General features: G+C 38.4%; 1 protein-coding gene and 1 long non-coding RNA gene across 2 annotated transcripts in view; one reads left to right on the forward strand and one right to left on the reverse strand.

Annotated features, from left to right (window-relative positions):
- The window catches only part of PIP4P2 (phosphatidylinositol-4,5-bisphosphate 4-phosphatase 2), a 64,410-nt gene that overhangs the window by 43,217 nt on the left and 5,945 nt on the right, over positions 1-15,248 (forward strand). The window contains exon 5 of the mRNA XM_020870010.2: positions 3,308-3,360. Coding sequence (XP_020725669.2) covers positions 3,308-3,360 — 53 coding nt within the window. The remainder of the gene's footprint in view (positions 1-3,307; positions 3,361-15,248) is intronic.
- The window catches only part of LOC110122491 (uncharacterized), a 67,850-nt gene that overhangs the window by 33,480 nt on the left and 19,122 nt on the right, over positions 1-15,248 (reverse strand). The window lies entirely within an intron of this gene.

The raw sequence follows: 15,248 nt of genomic DNA on the forward strand, positions 1-15,248 counted from the left end.
CTGTAGTATCACTGCCATAATGCTAAAATTATATTTACTAGTGAATATTCACACTATTCACAGTATTCGTTTAACAGCCTGTCTGGAACCGTGGATAGTGTTGAGAAAAGCTAAATTTGTGTTTTCCAAAGCATATTCATTAGAATGCTCATTTAATTGTAAGGAATTGCTAGGATAAAAAAATTAAGCAGAATTTTTATAGGTATATTCTTCAGCACTTTTAATATATAATGTTAAAATAATAATAATTAATGTTAAACCATTAAATAATTATTACAATTAAATTAATTAAACTTAATTTCATATAAATAATTAAATAACATTAAGATCCAAGAGGAAGTTTTATGTAGTATGTGTAAACATTTTAAGATGTCGAAACAGTTTTGAGGGGATTGTCTAACCAGACTAATGTTTTGGGGGACTTTGTTTAGAAAATAATTTTCCAGAAGAATAAAAGCATTACAGACTAGTTCTCCATGAACGTAAAGAGGTTTCTTAAAACAAACAGCAGAGAGTTTAATATTGCATCTGTGTTGGGTAGGTGTTTTCTGTTACTGATGGAAGGCAGTTCCACATGCTGGGTAGGGTTGGCATTTCCCAGTGAAATCTAATGCAACCTATCATACATGCCTGAACCATAAATGATAGTTCAAACATCAAGTGGGCCAATATAGTACCTTCAGACAGGTTCCGATTTTCTTCACTTGTTCATAGGGTCCTGTAGTTTGATTGCTTAGCAGAGAGTGACAACAGTGAACACACTTTAAAGTGATGACGTGTGTGTGCAGGCTGCGTCGCCCAGCTGGCCTGACTCTTTGTGACTCCATGGACTGCAGCCTCCCAGGCACCTCTGTCCATAGAGTTATCCAGGCCAGAATACTGGAGTGGGTTGCCTTTTCCTACTCTCGGGGATCTTTCCGACCCAGGGATCGAATGACCCCAGTCATCTGTTGTACCCATTAGAAAATAAAATCTACTTGGGTACTATCAGCTGACTAGTTTTTAGTAGTGTAACTTTCTATGTGCCTCTTAAGATCGATTTAAAAATATACCTTGGGGAAACTCAGTTTTTCTATTATGTATTATAGAATGGTTAGAAATAAGCCAAATATTGGAAGACCTCTACTAAAACAATTCGGTTTTAGAGAAGTTGCTTTTAACCTTTCTGAAAGAAAATGCTTTTCGTAATAGCCAAAATATGGCAACAATGCAAATGCCCACAATGGATGAATGGATAAAAAGGATGTGGGGCTTTCCAGGTGGTGTTAGTGGTAAAGAACCTGCCTGCCAGTGCAGGAGATGCAAGAGACGTGAGTTTGATCCCTGGGTCTGGAAGATCCCCTGGAATAGGAAATGGCAACCCTCTCCAGTACTCTTGCCTGGAAAATTCCATGGACAAAGGAGCCTGGTGGGCTACAGTCCCTGGGGCCACAAAGAGTTGGACCTGACTGGGCGACTGAACACAAGCAGAAATACACAGTGGAATATTATTCAGCCACAGGAAATGATCTGGAGAAGGGAATGGCAGCCCACTCCAGTATTCTTGCCTGGAGAATCCCATGGACAGAGGAGCCTGGTGGGCTATAGTCCATGGGGTCACAAAGAGTTGGATACTACTGAGCCACTAACACTACTCCTACAAGAAATGGGGGATATTCTGACATTTGTGACACACAGAGGACCTTGAGCACGTTTGCTAAACAAGGTAAGTCAGACAGAGAAAGAGAAGTACTGCATGATATCCCTTATATATAGAACTGAAAAAAATTAAACCTCTAAAAGCAGGAAAATGGTGGGTACCAGAAGATATCAGAATATGGGAGGTGGGGGATAAGACTCATGGTACAAACTTGTAGCAATTAGTAAATAAGTCGTGGAGATCTAAATAAAGCACAGTATAATGAATATAGTTGTTGTAGTTCAGTCGATCAGTTGTGTCTGACTCTGCGACCCCATGGAGTGCAGCACGCCAGGCTTCCCTGTCCTTCACTATTTCCTGGAATGTATAATGAATATAGACAGTAATATTGTATTATAATTATAAATGTGATAAATGTCACTACAGTGACAACTATGTTACAATATATCAATGTATGAAAGAAGTAGACAGTACACGTTACATTTATACAATGTTACCTATCAAATTTATCCAGTTAAAAACAGGAAAAATTAGACTTTTTTTTCTATTGATACTTCAAGGTTTGGCAATAAAACTTAAGAGCACAGAGGCTGCATTTTAGATAAGAGAACAGTGGTAAATCTTTTCAAAAGGACGGGTATTTTCATTCATTCAGATAGAGTATGACAAAGTTATTTCTACTAATACATGTTTTTCTAGTCTTAGTTTGCTACATTTAAAAGAATTCTTATAGATAACAACAAAACCAGATATGCTAAGTTGCCGCCTGTATAAGTTACTAATTATACAACAGAGTCTTGGTTGTTTGTCAGTTATAATCAAATTCATCATGCATAATCTGTGCTAAAATGATAGAACCTGACTAAATAATCTCCTGTAGGTTGGTCTTCTAAAAATTCTAGAATTTCTTTGCTAATGTATTAGCCTTCAAACTTGGATTTTGAGTTACTCTCTTAGTTCAGTTCAGTCGCTCAGTCATGTCTGACTCGTTGTGACCCCATGGACTGCAGCAAGCCAGGCCTCCCTGTCCATCACCAACTCCCAGAGTTTACTCAAATTCATGTCCATCAAGTCGGTGATGCCATCCAACCATCTCATCCTCTGTCATCCCCTTCTCCTCCTGCCTTCAGTCTTTCCCAGTATCAGGGTCTTTTCAAATGAGTCAGTTCTTCACATCAGGTTGCCATTAGTTCTACTTGTATCTAATTTGTTTCATTTATTTACCTTGTGCATTTTCTACATAAATAGGATAATTGTATTTTAGTATCGAGTCTAAATATTCATGTATTTTTAAAAGCTGGGCATTAATATTCAGAGAAAAAACAATTTGGAAGATACATGAAATATGTTTTTATTTTCTGGCAGTGGACTGAGACATAAACTGAATAAAATGACCCCAATTACGACATGACATTCAGTTTTCATTGTAAAGCAAACCTAGATTGCATCAGAAAATTGGGAAAACTTTGGGAACTGTTTCAGAAGGGAAGTGTAACCTTTATTTTAAGGGAGGGGGAGATGAGTTGGAGGGGGAAAGCTCATATAAACATGAAAAGATTGATGGCTTCTGTTGTGATCCCTGAGAACATTTGAACTGAAAGAAACAGCTTACTAGATTGGATAGTTTTCAGTTGTTTTTCTTTTCAACCTCTCTTATTTATTTTACAGTGGATGGAATTGAGGTTCAACACTCTGGCAAAATGCCCACACTGCAAAAAAATGTAAGTTCTGTACCACTGGAAATACTACTGGGAAATACTTGAGAACAATTTAAACAGTTCAAAATTTTCACTGACGTCAATTTCGATTTTAAAATATAGTTCAGAATGTATGCATGATTAACATGTTTATGCTTTTCAAAACTAAAAAAAAATGACATCTTTGAACTGATTAATATATTCCATTTTGCAATTAAAATGGTTGGATTTAACCTATTGTCTAAAGGTAAATCAGTTTCTAAGAAGGTGGAAATTACAAAAACTAACTGTAACCTATTAAGAATTTTCAAATGTTCTAATTAGTTATAATTTATTTTAAATAATCTAAAATTTGTATTTTTAAAGTGGGCTGTAATCTAGAAGAAAGCCAAATTTCGGGGGGTTAATAATTAGGTAGTTGGATGGCAACGTTTTTATGATTATTTATCTCTCTTAACTGTTCAGTTTCTCTGTGTTCCTAAATGGTGTACCTAGGAGAAATAACAAAAGGCAATGTAAAAATGGGAAAAAGTAGAAGATATTTTGATTAATAACATTTTACGCCATCTGTGTTGAGAGTCCCCAAGTCACCCTAAGAGTTTTTGACATTTTAGGAGAACTAGTAGGAATTAGTATACAGTTGTACTCACAGCTTTATGGTGAACGTATACAAAGCAAAATCAGCGAAAGAGAAAAGGCACATGCGGCAAAGTCTGGAGGGAACCAAGAGCAAGCTTTCAGGAGTCCTCTCCCTGTGGAGTCACATAGGACTTATTCCTCCATCAGTAAACTGTTACAAAACACGTGAAATGTTTTGGGGGGCTTCCCCTTGGCTCAGCAGTAAAGAATCTGCCTGCAATGCAGGAAACGTGCGTTGTATATCCCTGGGTCGGGAAGATCCCCTGAGAAGGAAATGGTAACCCACTCCAGTATTCTTGCCTGGAAAATTCCATAGACAGAAGAGCCTGGTGGGCTGCATACAGTCCATGAGGTCTTTTAGAGTTGGGCACGATTGAGCATACATGCATGTGAAGTGTTTTTGACCAGAGCTTATTAGAGACTCAGTGTCCAAGGTATAATTGGAGCTGGTCACATAGGCCCCTGTTGCATAGCACATACCACAATTCCATACTCCCAGAAGGAAAACAGGTATTCGACATAAGCCATAGTTTACTTTCTACAAGCAGTTTAGGCCTAGCAAACCACTCATCAGAAAGGGAATAGTTAGAACTTTTTTGAAATCTAAGTTCCCAGGAGTCAGCCAGCTTGTCTAAGGATAGCAATCTTTGGCCAGCTGTATTAACTGTTTTCTACACAACAAAATTTTATTTTGATAATAAAATTTCAATTCAAAAATTACTGTTTTCCACTTACATGTGTGGAAAGTAAGCAAAGGAAATTAAACTGGAATGTTTTGGTAATTCAATATTTAAAATGAAAAATATGAACTCATAGTTAAATTTTAGTGATCCTTTGAATGAAGTAAATACTGTATCTATTTTGAGAGTAAGGTAATTCTAAGAATGGTTTATAGGAGGAAAGAATTTTAAAATGTCTGAGAAGTAGAACATATGTAACGAGATATCTCCTTTTATTTGTGCTTGCTATGATTCCAGCTAAATATAATCCTATGAGAATAACTTCTTTACAGCATATTTCTAGCTTCAAAGGAACAGATATTTCATTTTTTATTTATTTGTGAAATTAATCATCTGAATGTGTAACTTAGCTGAATCTAGGACAAGTCTGCACATGGTGAAGCAAAGTGGATAACCCCAGATAAGTGCACAGAAAATGGATATTTCAGGGACATACCAAACACACATGTGTGTGAATACGTGTGTGAATAATCCATATTTCTGTATGTTACCTATATTTTCCCTAAAATGAAGACAATTAAATTGCATCGTCACCAGAAGGATTAAATTGGATTAAAAAAAATCTTTTAGAAGATAAAAAACGGAGACGTCTGGTGATTAGCAGATTGTGTGCTAACCATGGTGATCGTTCCTTTGTATGCACATATATTAGCTGTAATCTTTACAAGTCCTGGGTAGCAGGAATTATTATCCTCATTTTATAAATGAGGAGCTGTTAAAAAGGATGATGATTTTGCTCAAGTGATTTGTTTGGTTGGTTTATTATTTAGAACAATAGCATTTTTTGCTAATAAGAAAGAAGTATTGAACGCTTAGATACTCTACCACAAGACTGTGTTTTAGTGTAAGAAGAATTTGTATCTCTTTCTTAAGAAACAATTTGCCTAGAAATTCACTTGAAATAAATCAGCTTAAATGTCATTCTTAGAGGAATGTGTATAGAATTGGAATCACATGCTGAACACGAGAGGACTTAGGACATTCATTACTTATTTGAGGAAAGATCATGTTATCACATGAACACTCATGGGTCATGTCTAGATTTCTTTTCTCTTTGAATATTTTTCTTAACAAAATGATGAGTCATCTATTGAAGTAAGATTCTGAGATTTTTATTTTTTAAACTCAAGTAGCAAATATCCTAAAATTATTTTTTGTTATAGAAATTAATAAATCATTGCTATAGAACTAGCATTATTTTTATATCTCACAAAACAAGTAGGGGAAATACCTTCCCCCAGGGCTCCAGAGACCGTAAAACATTTTTGAATCTCATTGTTTCTTATTCATGCGATCACTGAGGCTATTACAGCTAATGGTGAGGTTTCTCTTTCGATTAGGCAACTTGTGACTAATGCTGGACAGGAGTTGTAGTCCTAGCATTCTGAAATGACAGCCTGGACCATTTTTCCATGAAAATGTTTTAATGGGTTTACAATTAGTGATATGATGACTTAATCCATGATAATTATCAATAAATATCTTTCCTTCTACATCACTGAGGTACTTTTATGGGAATCTCTTTCTGCCATTTTAAACAAGAGCAATTTAAAACTTCTTATTCTCATAAGCTGGGGCTTCCCTGGTGCCTCAGTAGTAAAGAATCTGCCTGCTAGTGCAGGAGACATGGGTTCGATCCCTGATCAGAGATACCCCCTGGAGAAGGAATGGCAACTCACTTCAGTGTTCTTGCCTGGGAAATCCCAGGGATGAAGGAGCCTGGCAGGCTACAATCTGCAGGGCTGCAAAGGACTTAAAGACCTCCTAGCAACTGAACAACAACAAATTCTCATAAATTAGCGCTTTCTTTACAATTATTCATTAATTCAACAGTCCTGTGCTGGGTACTGCTGCTGCTGCTGCTAAGTCGCTTCAGTCGTGTCCGACTCTGTGCGACCCCGTAGACGGCAGCCCACCAGGCTCCCCGTCCCTGGGATTCTCCAGGCAAGAACACTGGAGTGGGGCTGCCATTGCCTTCTCCGGTGCTGGGTACTAGCTGCTCAAAATAAAGATATCACCTTGCCTTCAAGAGTCTTTGTCTTGTGGGTGTGTGGAAGAGAACAGACAATTACAATAAAGTTGTATGATAAAGTGCTTTGGAAGGTTATACCTAGCATTTTCTGCTCTGAAGCAATCCTAATCCAGACTGGAGGGAAAGGGAATATGAAAGGAAGCTTCCAGGAAAGAGGAATATTAAAGGTGACTGGTGATGCAGTATACTTAAAGTGAAGAAAGGGAAGAATCTACAACCCAGAATACTCTACCCAGAAAGACTCTAGTTCAGATTTGACAGAGAAGACAAAAGCTTTCTAGACAAGCAAAAGTTAAGAGAATTCAGCCCTTTAAACCAGCTTTATAACAAATGCTAAAGCAACTTTTCTCAGCAGGAAACACAAGAGAAGGAAAAGACCTACAAAAAATAAAGCCAAAACAATTAAGAAAATTGCATCATATATATTGATAATTACCTTAATGTAAATGGATTAAATGCACTAACCAAGGGCTTCCGCAGTGGCTCAGTGAAAAAGAATCCACCTGCGATGCAGAAGCCGTGAGACACCGGTTCGATCCCTGGGTTGGGAAGATCCCCTGGAGGAGAGCATGAACCCACTCCAGTATTCTTGCCTGGAGACTCTCCATGGACAGAGGATCCTGGCGGGCTACAGTCCATTGGTTACAAAGAGTTGGACATAACTGAAGCAACTTAGCATGCACACACTAACCAAAAGACATAGACTGGCTGGGTAGATGAAAACATGTACATGTATGCACTTCCACTTACCACATCACTCTACTTACCCCCCCAAATTGTATTTAAATATTTAAAATTTTTATTTAATTGGAGGACAATTACTTTACCATATTGTGGTGTTTGTTGCCATACTTCATCATGAGTCAGCCACAGGTATACACGTGCCCCTCACCCTGAACCCTGCGCACAGCCCCCTCCCCACCCCATCCCTCTGGGTGGTCCCAGAGCACCGGGTTTGGGTGCCCTGCTTCATGCATCAAACTCGCACTGGCCATCTGTTTTACACATGGTAATGTACATGTTTCAGTGCTGTTGGATTAATCATGTTTCCATTACGGCTTGCAATTGTAATTATCTTTTGTTTTTTCTTTGGCTATTGATTGTGAAAATGGATGAATATCTCTTACTATAGTGATTATGTAACTATTATTCATTTTAATATGTTGAATTAAATAATAGAATTATATATCACTATATATGTATCTAATTATATATCAGAATTATATATCATAACTACCATTTTATACAAAAACCTATAATCACTCTTTAAAATCCAGATGTACATTAGAATTATTTGGAATTTTCTAAGAAATACAAATGCCCAGGTACTGTTACTTTCTCAAAAGTTCCAGATGTGATTATAATGAACAAATTAGCAGTTTATTGAGTGCAGCACTTTAACAGCATCATCTTTTAGGATTTGAAATAGCTCCACTGGTATTTCATCTCCTCCACTAGCTTTGTTCGTAGTGATGCTTCTGAAGGCCCCCTTGACTTCACACTCCAGGATGTCTGGCTTTAGCTGAGTGATCACACCATCGTGGTTATCCGGGTCATTAAGACCTTTTTTGTACAGTTTTTCCACGTATTCTTCTTAATCTCTTCTGTTTCTGTTAGGTCCATACTGTTTCTGTCTTTTATTGAGCCCTTCTTTGCATGAAATATTGCCTTGGTATCTCTAATTTTTTTGAAGAGGTCTGTGCTGCTGCTGCTAAGTCGCTCAGTCCTGTCTGATTCTGTGCGACCCCATAGATGGCAGCCCACCAGGCTCCGCCATCCCTGGGATTCTCCAGGCAAGAACACTGGAGTGGGTTGCCATTTCCTTCTCCAGTGCATGAAGGTAAAAAGTGAAAGTGAAGTCCTCAGTCGTGTCTGACTCTTAGCGACCCCATGGACTGCAGCCTACCAGGCTCCTCCGTCCATGGGATTTTCCAGGCAACAGTACTGGAGTCGGGTGCCATCGCCTTCTCCGAAGAGGTCCGTAGTCTTTCCCATTCTATTGTTTTTTGTTTCTTTGCATTGCTCACTTAAGAAGGCTTTCTTATCTCTCCTTGCTCTTCTTTGGAATTCAGCATTCAGATGGCTATATCTTTCCTTTTCTCCTTTGCGTTTCACTTCTCTTCTTTTCTCAGTTATTTGTAAGGCCTCCTCAGACAATCATTTTGCCTGTTGCATTTCTTTTTCTTGGAATGGTCTTGATCACAGCCTCCTATACCATGTCACGAACCTCCGTCCATAGTTCTTCAAGCACTCTATCAGATCTAATCCCTTGAATCTGTTTGTCACTTCCACTGTATAATCATAAGGGATTTGATTTAGGTTATACTTGAATGGCCTAGTGGTTTTCCCTGCTTTCTTCACTTTGTCTGAATTTTGCAATCAGGAGTTCATGATTTGAGCCACAGTCAGCTCCTGGACTTGCTTTTGCTGACTCTATAGAGCTCCTCCATATTTGACTGCAAAGAATATAATATAATCAATCTGATTTCAGTATTGACACACAAATGAATATAAATAAAACAGGAAATATGAATATCAGTGGATTGTATTACTGTCAAACATTGGTTATAATATTGTATAAATGTTACCATTGGGGAAACTGGGTAGAGAACAAATGAGATCTCTCTGTATTGGTTCTTATAACTGCTTTTGAGTCGACATTTGTCTAAAACAAAAAACATTAATTAAACCAAACAATAAGCAGGCAGGTTTTTAAAAACACAATGAAACTTCTAGAAATTAAGAATTACAGAAGTGAAAATACAGTAGAACAAGCTAAACAGCAGATGAGATTTATTTGACAGTTGAAGCTGTGGATTGGAAGACGGAATTAAGTAAATTACCCAGAATCCATCAGAGAGAAATATAAAAATAAAATTAAAAGGAATATATGTAAGAACATCTGATATATTTCTAATCTAGGAGGAAAAACTAGAGAATGGAATAGAGGTATTTTGAAGAGAGAATCCCTAAGGATTTTCAGAGATATGATAGATATGATCCTGTAGATTCAGAAAGCACAATGAAATCCAAGCAGAATAAACAAATGAGTTATAGGGAAATTGCAGACAACTAAGATAAATAGAAGATATTAAAAGCAGAGACAGAAAAGGCAGATTTTTTAGTATGAAAAAGATAGCAGTTCTGGCAGCAAGCCTCTCAATAGCAACAAGGGAAGCCAGAAAGTTTGAAAATACTTCAACTTTCTAAGAGAAATCAATTGTCAAACTGCTGTTGTAGACCTATCTAAACCATCACAGGCTAATGACGTTTAAAAAAAGATATTTGCAAATGCAGAACTATCTTGCCAACCCAGGGCTCAAATCCGGGTCTCCCACGTTGCAGGCGGATTCCTTACGAGCTGAGCCACCAGGGAAACCCTAGCTCACCACCAGTAAAACCCAAAAGAGAGTGGTTACCATTCTGATACCCTCACCAAAGGAACTGATGGAAGATGAACTTAGGGAAAATATCCTTGAAGAAATTTCTGCACAAGCGTAAAGAAAGTATAAACCAAGAAATGCTGAACATTTCAGAAGCACTGAGTGTAACGTAGCAGACACAGTAACAGCGGGACTTCCCGGGAGGTCCAGTGGTTAAGAACCCTACTGCCAGTGCAGGGGACACGGCTTTGACCCCTGATCTGGGAGCGAAGGTCCCACATGAGTGAGTGAGTGAAGTCGCTTTGTCGTGTCCGACTCTGCGACCCTATGGTCTGTAGCCTGCCAGGCTCCCCTGTCCATGGGATTTTCCAGGCAAGAATACTGGCGTGGGTTGCCGTTTCCTTCTCCACATGCCGGGAGGCAAACAAGCCCGAGCGCTAACGGTGCTGAGCCTGTGCTCTGGAGGCCGTGAGCCCCAGCTTCTGAGCGCCCGCAGGGCACATGCTGAAGCCCACACGCCCGAGAGACTGTCCTCCCGCGCAGGGGAAGCCCAAGCCGGCGGTGAGACGTCTGCCCCGCGCAGCCAGAGCGTGGATCCGGCTCACTGCGGCGAGAGCCCGCCTGCGCGTGGCAGCGAAGGCCTGGCGCAGCCAGAGAAAATACATTAAAAACACAATAACGGGCTTCCCTGGTGGCTCAGTGGTAGACAGTCCACCTGTCAGTTGCAGGAGACGTGGATTCGATCTCTGGTCGGGGAGAATGGAGCAAGTAAGCCCGTGCGCTGTAAGGACTGAGACCCACATGCCCTGGAGTCCTGCTCTGTAACAGGCCAGGCCCCCGCAGTGAGAAGCTGCGCCCTGCCACCGGAGAGTGGCCCCGGCTTGCCACAACTGGAGAAAAACCCCACACAGCAGCAAAGACCCAGAGCAGCCAAAGTAAATAAAAAATAAAATAAATAATAAAAAGGAAAGTTTTATTTTTAATAAATTTAATTTACTATAAATTTTAATAAATTTATTAGTTTAATAAATTTAAGAAAACAATAACAGTAATACTGTGTCAATGCTAACAAATTTAGAGAAACAAAAATAGAACTGAACTGACATATTGAAGAACAAAAACACGTAACATGGGAGTGGAGTATTTGGAGTTAAAGCTTTCTAAGATCCTTGCATTTGTTGGGAAGATAGATTTTTCAAATGATTTTAGTTTTTAAAAGGTATGCATGTTAAAATTTAAGCTCCACTGCTAATTCAATAGAAATATACATCATTAAAATTCAAAAGAGAGGTACCAAATGAAATAAGAGCATCAGAGTCAATCCAAAAGAAATCTAGAAAAGGGGATGGGAGGGCAAAGAAAACAGAGAGTAGAAAAGCCAAAATAAATAATCAATGTGTATTAGCTGTCAGAATATATATTAACTTAATAAAACTTGTGAGAGATTATCAGACTAGATTTAAGTACATCTATATGCAATTTGAAGAAGAAACACATAAAATATGAGAACATAGAGTAAAGTAAAAGGTGAAGCCGTGAACGCTAACCGAAAGGAAAGGAATACGAGGCGAACGCTCCCCGAGAGTAAAGAAGCAGTAGTGATACCAGGTGAAACAGCAGACTGCTCTTCTTTTCTTCCTTGCAGTGCAACTGTCCGTCTTAATGGCGGCTCAGCTAGAGACTGCACTTCCTAACCTCTCTTGCAGATAGCTGTGAGCATGTGTTTGTGTTGAGGACCATGGGATATGAACAAAAGTGCTGAACACATCTTCCTGGTCCTCTCTTTAAAGACAAAACCCACTTGTCCTGCCTTTTTCTCCCCTCTTCCAGCTGCCTGGAGAAGGCAACTGCGGCAGGACGTTTGTTACCACACTGAGTCAGTGGCAGTCATGGAACAGAACTGTTTACAAGCCCTTGGGTGTCCATTTACCTTTGAATTCTTATGTGCAAGAGAAACAAAGCTACTGTAGATTTCTCTGTCATAGCATTTTAGCATATACCTTAATTATCTCATTTGCTTTAGGGTATTATTATCATTATGGTCACTTCATCAGAAATATAAATTTGTGTGCAAGAAGTAATCTAACTTTGATACATGTAAAATAAAAATGAATAATTATAAGAACTATGCTCTTGACAATCAACATAAATGCTGTCAACTAGAAAGAAAGGCACAGTGTGAGTTGGGAGTTAAGTTTTATCGAGAATAGCAACTGCTCCAGAGGGGTAGGGAGGACGGTCAGTATATGTGTGATTTTGGTAAAAGGGCAGTACATGCAATCAAGGACCGATTTTTGCAGAAGGTTGCTGCTGGTCTTATGAAGTCATTAGGTGCTGCTAGTGACTCTTACTACCCCTAGTAGACGTAAGAGGAGTAGACATGAGTGCTTTTCTAGAAATGAGGAGCTGCAAGAATTGGGCCCATAAAATCTTCTCCTGAAAATATCTTATCTGAAGACCTGGTCTGCCAGATTTTCTCAGAGAACGAAGTGTCTCATTCCTGAACTCCGCCCTGAACTCCTTTCAGGGAGTGTTGCAGGTCAGTAAGATGCAGTGGCTTGTGATTTAACCCTTGTAGAGGTAGCTGGCAAGTGCCAATTTGTAGCTGGCGATGCCAAAAGCAAAATTGTAATACCTTTAGAAGAAAAGGTAGAAAAATATTTTTATGACAGAAGTAGAAAAGAATTTCCTAAAAAAGTACAAACCTTAAAGGAAAAGATTGGTATATTGGTATTTTGACTATACTGGAAGTACTTTGTATTACATTGGTATCACTAGTAAATACTCATATCAAAATGCATTATTAAAGATGAATTTGTAAAAACAGACCATAAGAAGATATGTATAGGGACTTTTCTGGCTGTCCAGTGGCTAAGACTTCGCCTTCCAGTGCAGGGGCTGTGGGTTCAATCACAGGTCAGGGAGCTAAGACCTCACGTGCCTCGTGGCCAAGAAACCAAAACGCAAAACAGAAGCACTATTGTAACAGATTCAATAAAAACTTTTAATTTAAAAATAGTCCATATAAAAAGATGCTTTAAAAAAAGAGATATGTGTGTTATATATAGCTGCATGGAATAGTATGCAGACTATATAAGTATCATCTATGAATTATCTAAATACAGCCCAAGACAAAGAGGCGACAGGTATGAACAAGCAATTAATAGAAAAAATCAGTAGTCAACTTGCATATGAGAAGATGTCCAACCTCACTACAAATTAGTTATATATTAATACATAATAAATCCACAATGAAATACCTTTCACACTCATGAAATTCTCAAACCTGAGAACATTACCAAGTGTTGAAGTGTTAATGAAGATACAGGTAGAACAATAGAAGTTCTCATATAGTGTTGGTGGAGATATAAATTTGGCATTTGTTAAAACTAAAGATATGTCTACAGTACAACCCAGCAATTCTCTTCCTAGGTGTATGTTTGACAAATTCCTGCATATTTACATAAGGAAACATTTAGAGTGTATTTGAAACAGTCTTGTTATAATAGCAAAAAAATTTTTTTCAAAAGTCCCTGACTGTCCATCAACAAGAAGAATGAGCAAGTTGTGCGTGTGTGTGTGCGTGTGCGTGTGTGTGTGTGTGTGTGTAATGGAAGATAGTTGTGAAAATGAATGAAGTAAATTTCTGCATGTGAATACAGAAAAGTCATGTAGAGTATCAAGGGGAGAAAAACAAGTCGCAGAAGCATACAGTTTAACACGCTTGTGTAAAAAATTTTAACACTTGCAAAACAATATTATGTGTTACATACAAATACCACATTTGTATTAAATGTATAAGAGATTTTATTATCCATGCAATAGCTGTTTTTGGTCATTGCCTTTCCTTGTGATAAGATGGCACTTGGGTTGTAAAGTAGCGGTAAATTCTTTCTTTCCTGTGGAGATTTTCCAGAGGTAGAGACTTTACGTTGAGTGATGAAAAATGAGCACGGGTTTTCTAAGTATTAGAAAACTAACGTGTGTTTTTAAACACACTTTAAACACAAAAGTGTGTTCCTTTGGCTCGTAGAAAAGCTGCTACAGTATTCACTTAGAAACTTTTGACTTAATTTAGTTGCCTTCTAACCCATGGTAGATTGGGCTTTCCTTGTTGCTCAGCTGGTAAAGAATCCGTCTGCAATGCGGGAGATCTGGGTTCAATCCCTGGGTTGGGAAGATCCCCTGGAGAAGGGAAAGGCTGCCCACTCCAGAATTCTGGCCAGGAGAATTCCATGGACTGTATAGCCCATAGGGTCACAAAGAGTCAGACATAACTGAGCGACTTTTACTTTCACTTCCATTGTACATTAGACCGCCAGAGGCAGATACGTAGGTAAATGAGAAATGATGGCCAGCTGTGAGGTATAACACAGGAGAAATCACCAAATGCACACATGGTTATTAAAAGTAGTCAAAGGTTAAATATAACATACAGGCAGTGAATCATAGATTCCCTATTAACTCCAGATAATAGGCTGTATACTACCGCAATTAATGATAACCACCCCCCACCCCCAGATCATCCAGATGTTTCTGTTTTGGTTCAAGTATGCTGAAATTTTTATGATACATATTTGCAACAATATTCATCAATTGTTAAAAATATTTGGGACTTAAAGGAAGTTACTTTTCTGTTATGCAAAAGTAACCTTTATGGAATAGCACACTCCTAAATTATGCCTAGTAAGTGATGCATTTCTATATTTCATTTATTCAAAAGACATTCTATGAGTAATTTACCACATGGTATAATGTTAACACTGGCTGTACACAGACAAATCAGATAATATATATATATATATATATATATATATATATATATATAGCTGTCTGCTGTCACCCTGTTTAACCTGTTCACTGAGGACAAAATGAGAAATGCTGAGCTGGATGAGTTACAAGCTGGAATCAAGATAGGTGGGAGAAACATCAACAACCTCAGATATATGGATGATACCACTCTAATGGCAGAAAGTGAAGAGGAACTAAAGAGCCTCTTGATGAGGGTGAAGGAGGAGAGTGAAAGCGCCAGATTAAAACTAGATATTAAAAAAACTAAGATCATGGCATCTGGCTGCATTACTTCATGGCAAATAGAAGGGGAAAGGTGGAAATAAT

This window comes from Odocoileus virginianus, chromosome 15 (assembly GCF_023699985.2).
Source record: "Odocoileus virginianus isolate 20LAN1187 ecotype Illinois chromosome 15, Ovbor_1.2, whole genome shotgun sequence".
NCBI classification, from domain to species: Eukaryota; Metazoa; Chordata; class Mammalia; order Artiodactyla; family Cervidae; genus Odocoileus; species Odocoileus virginianus.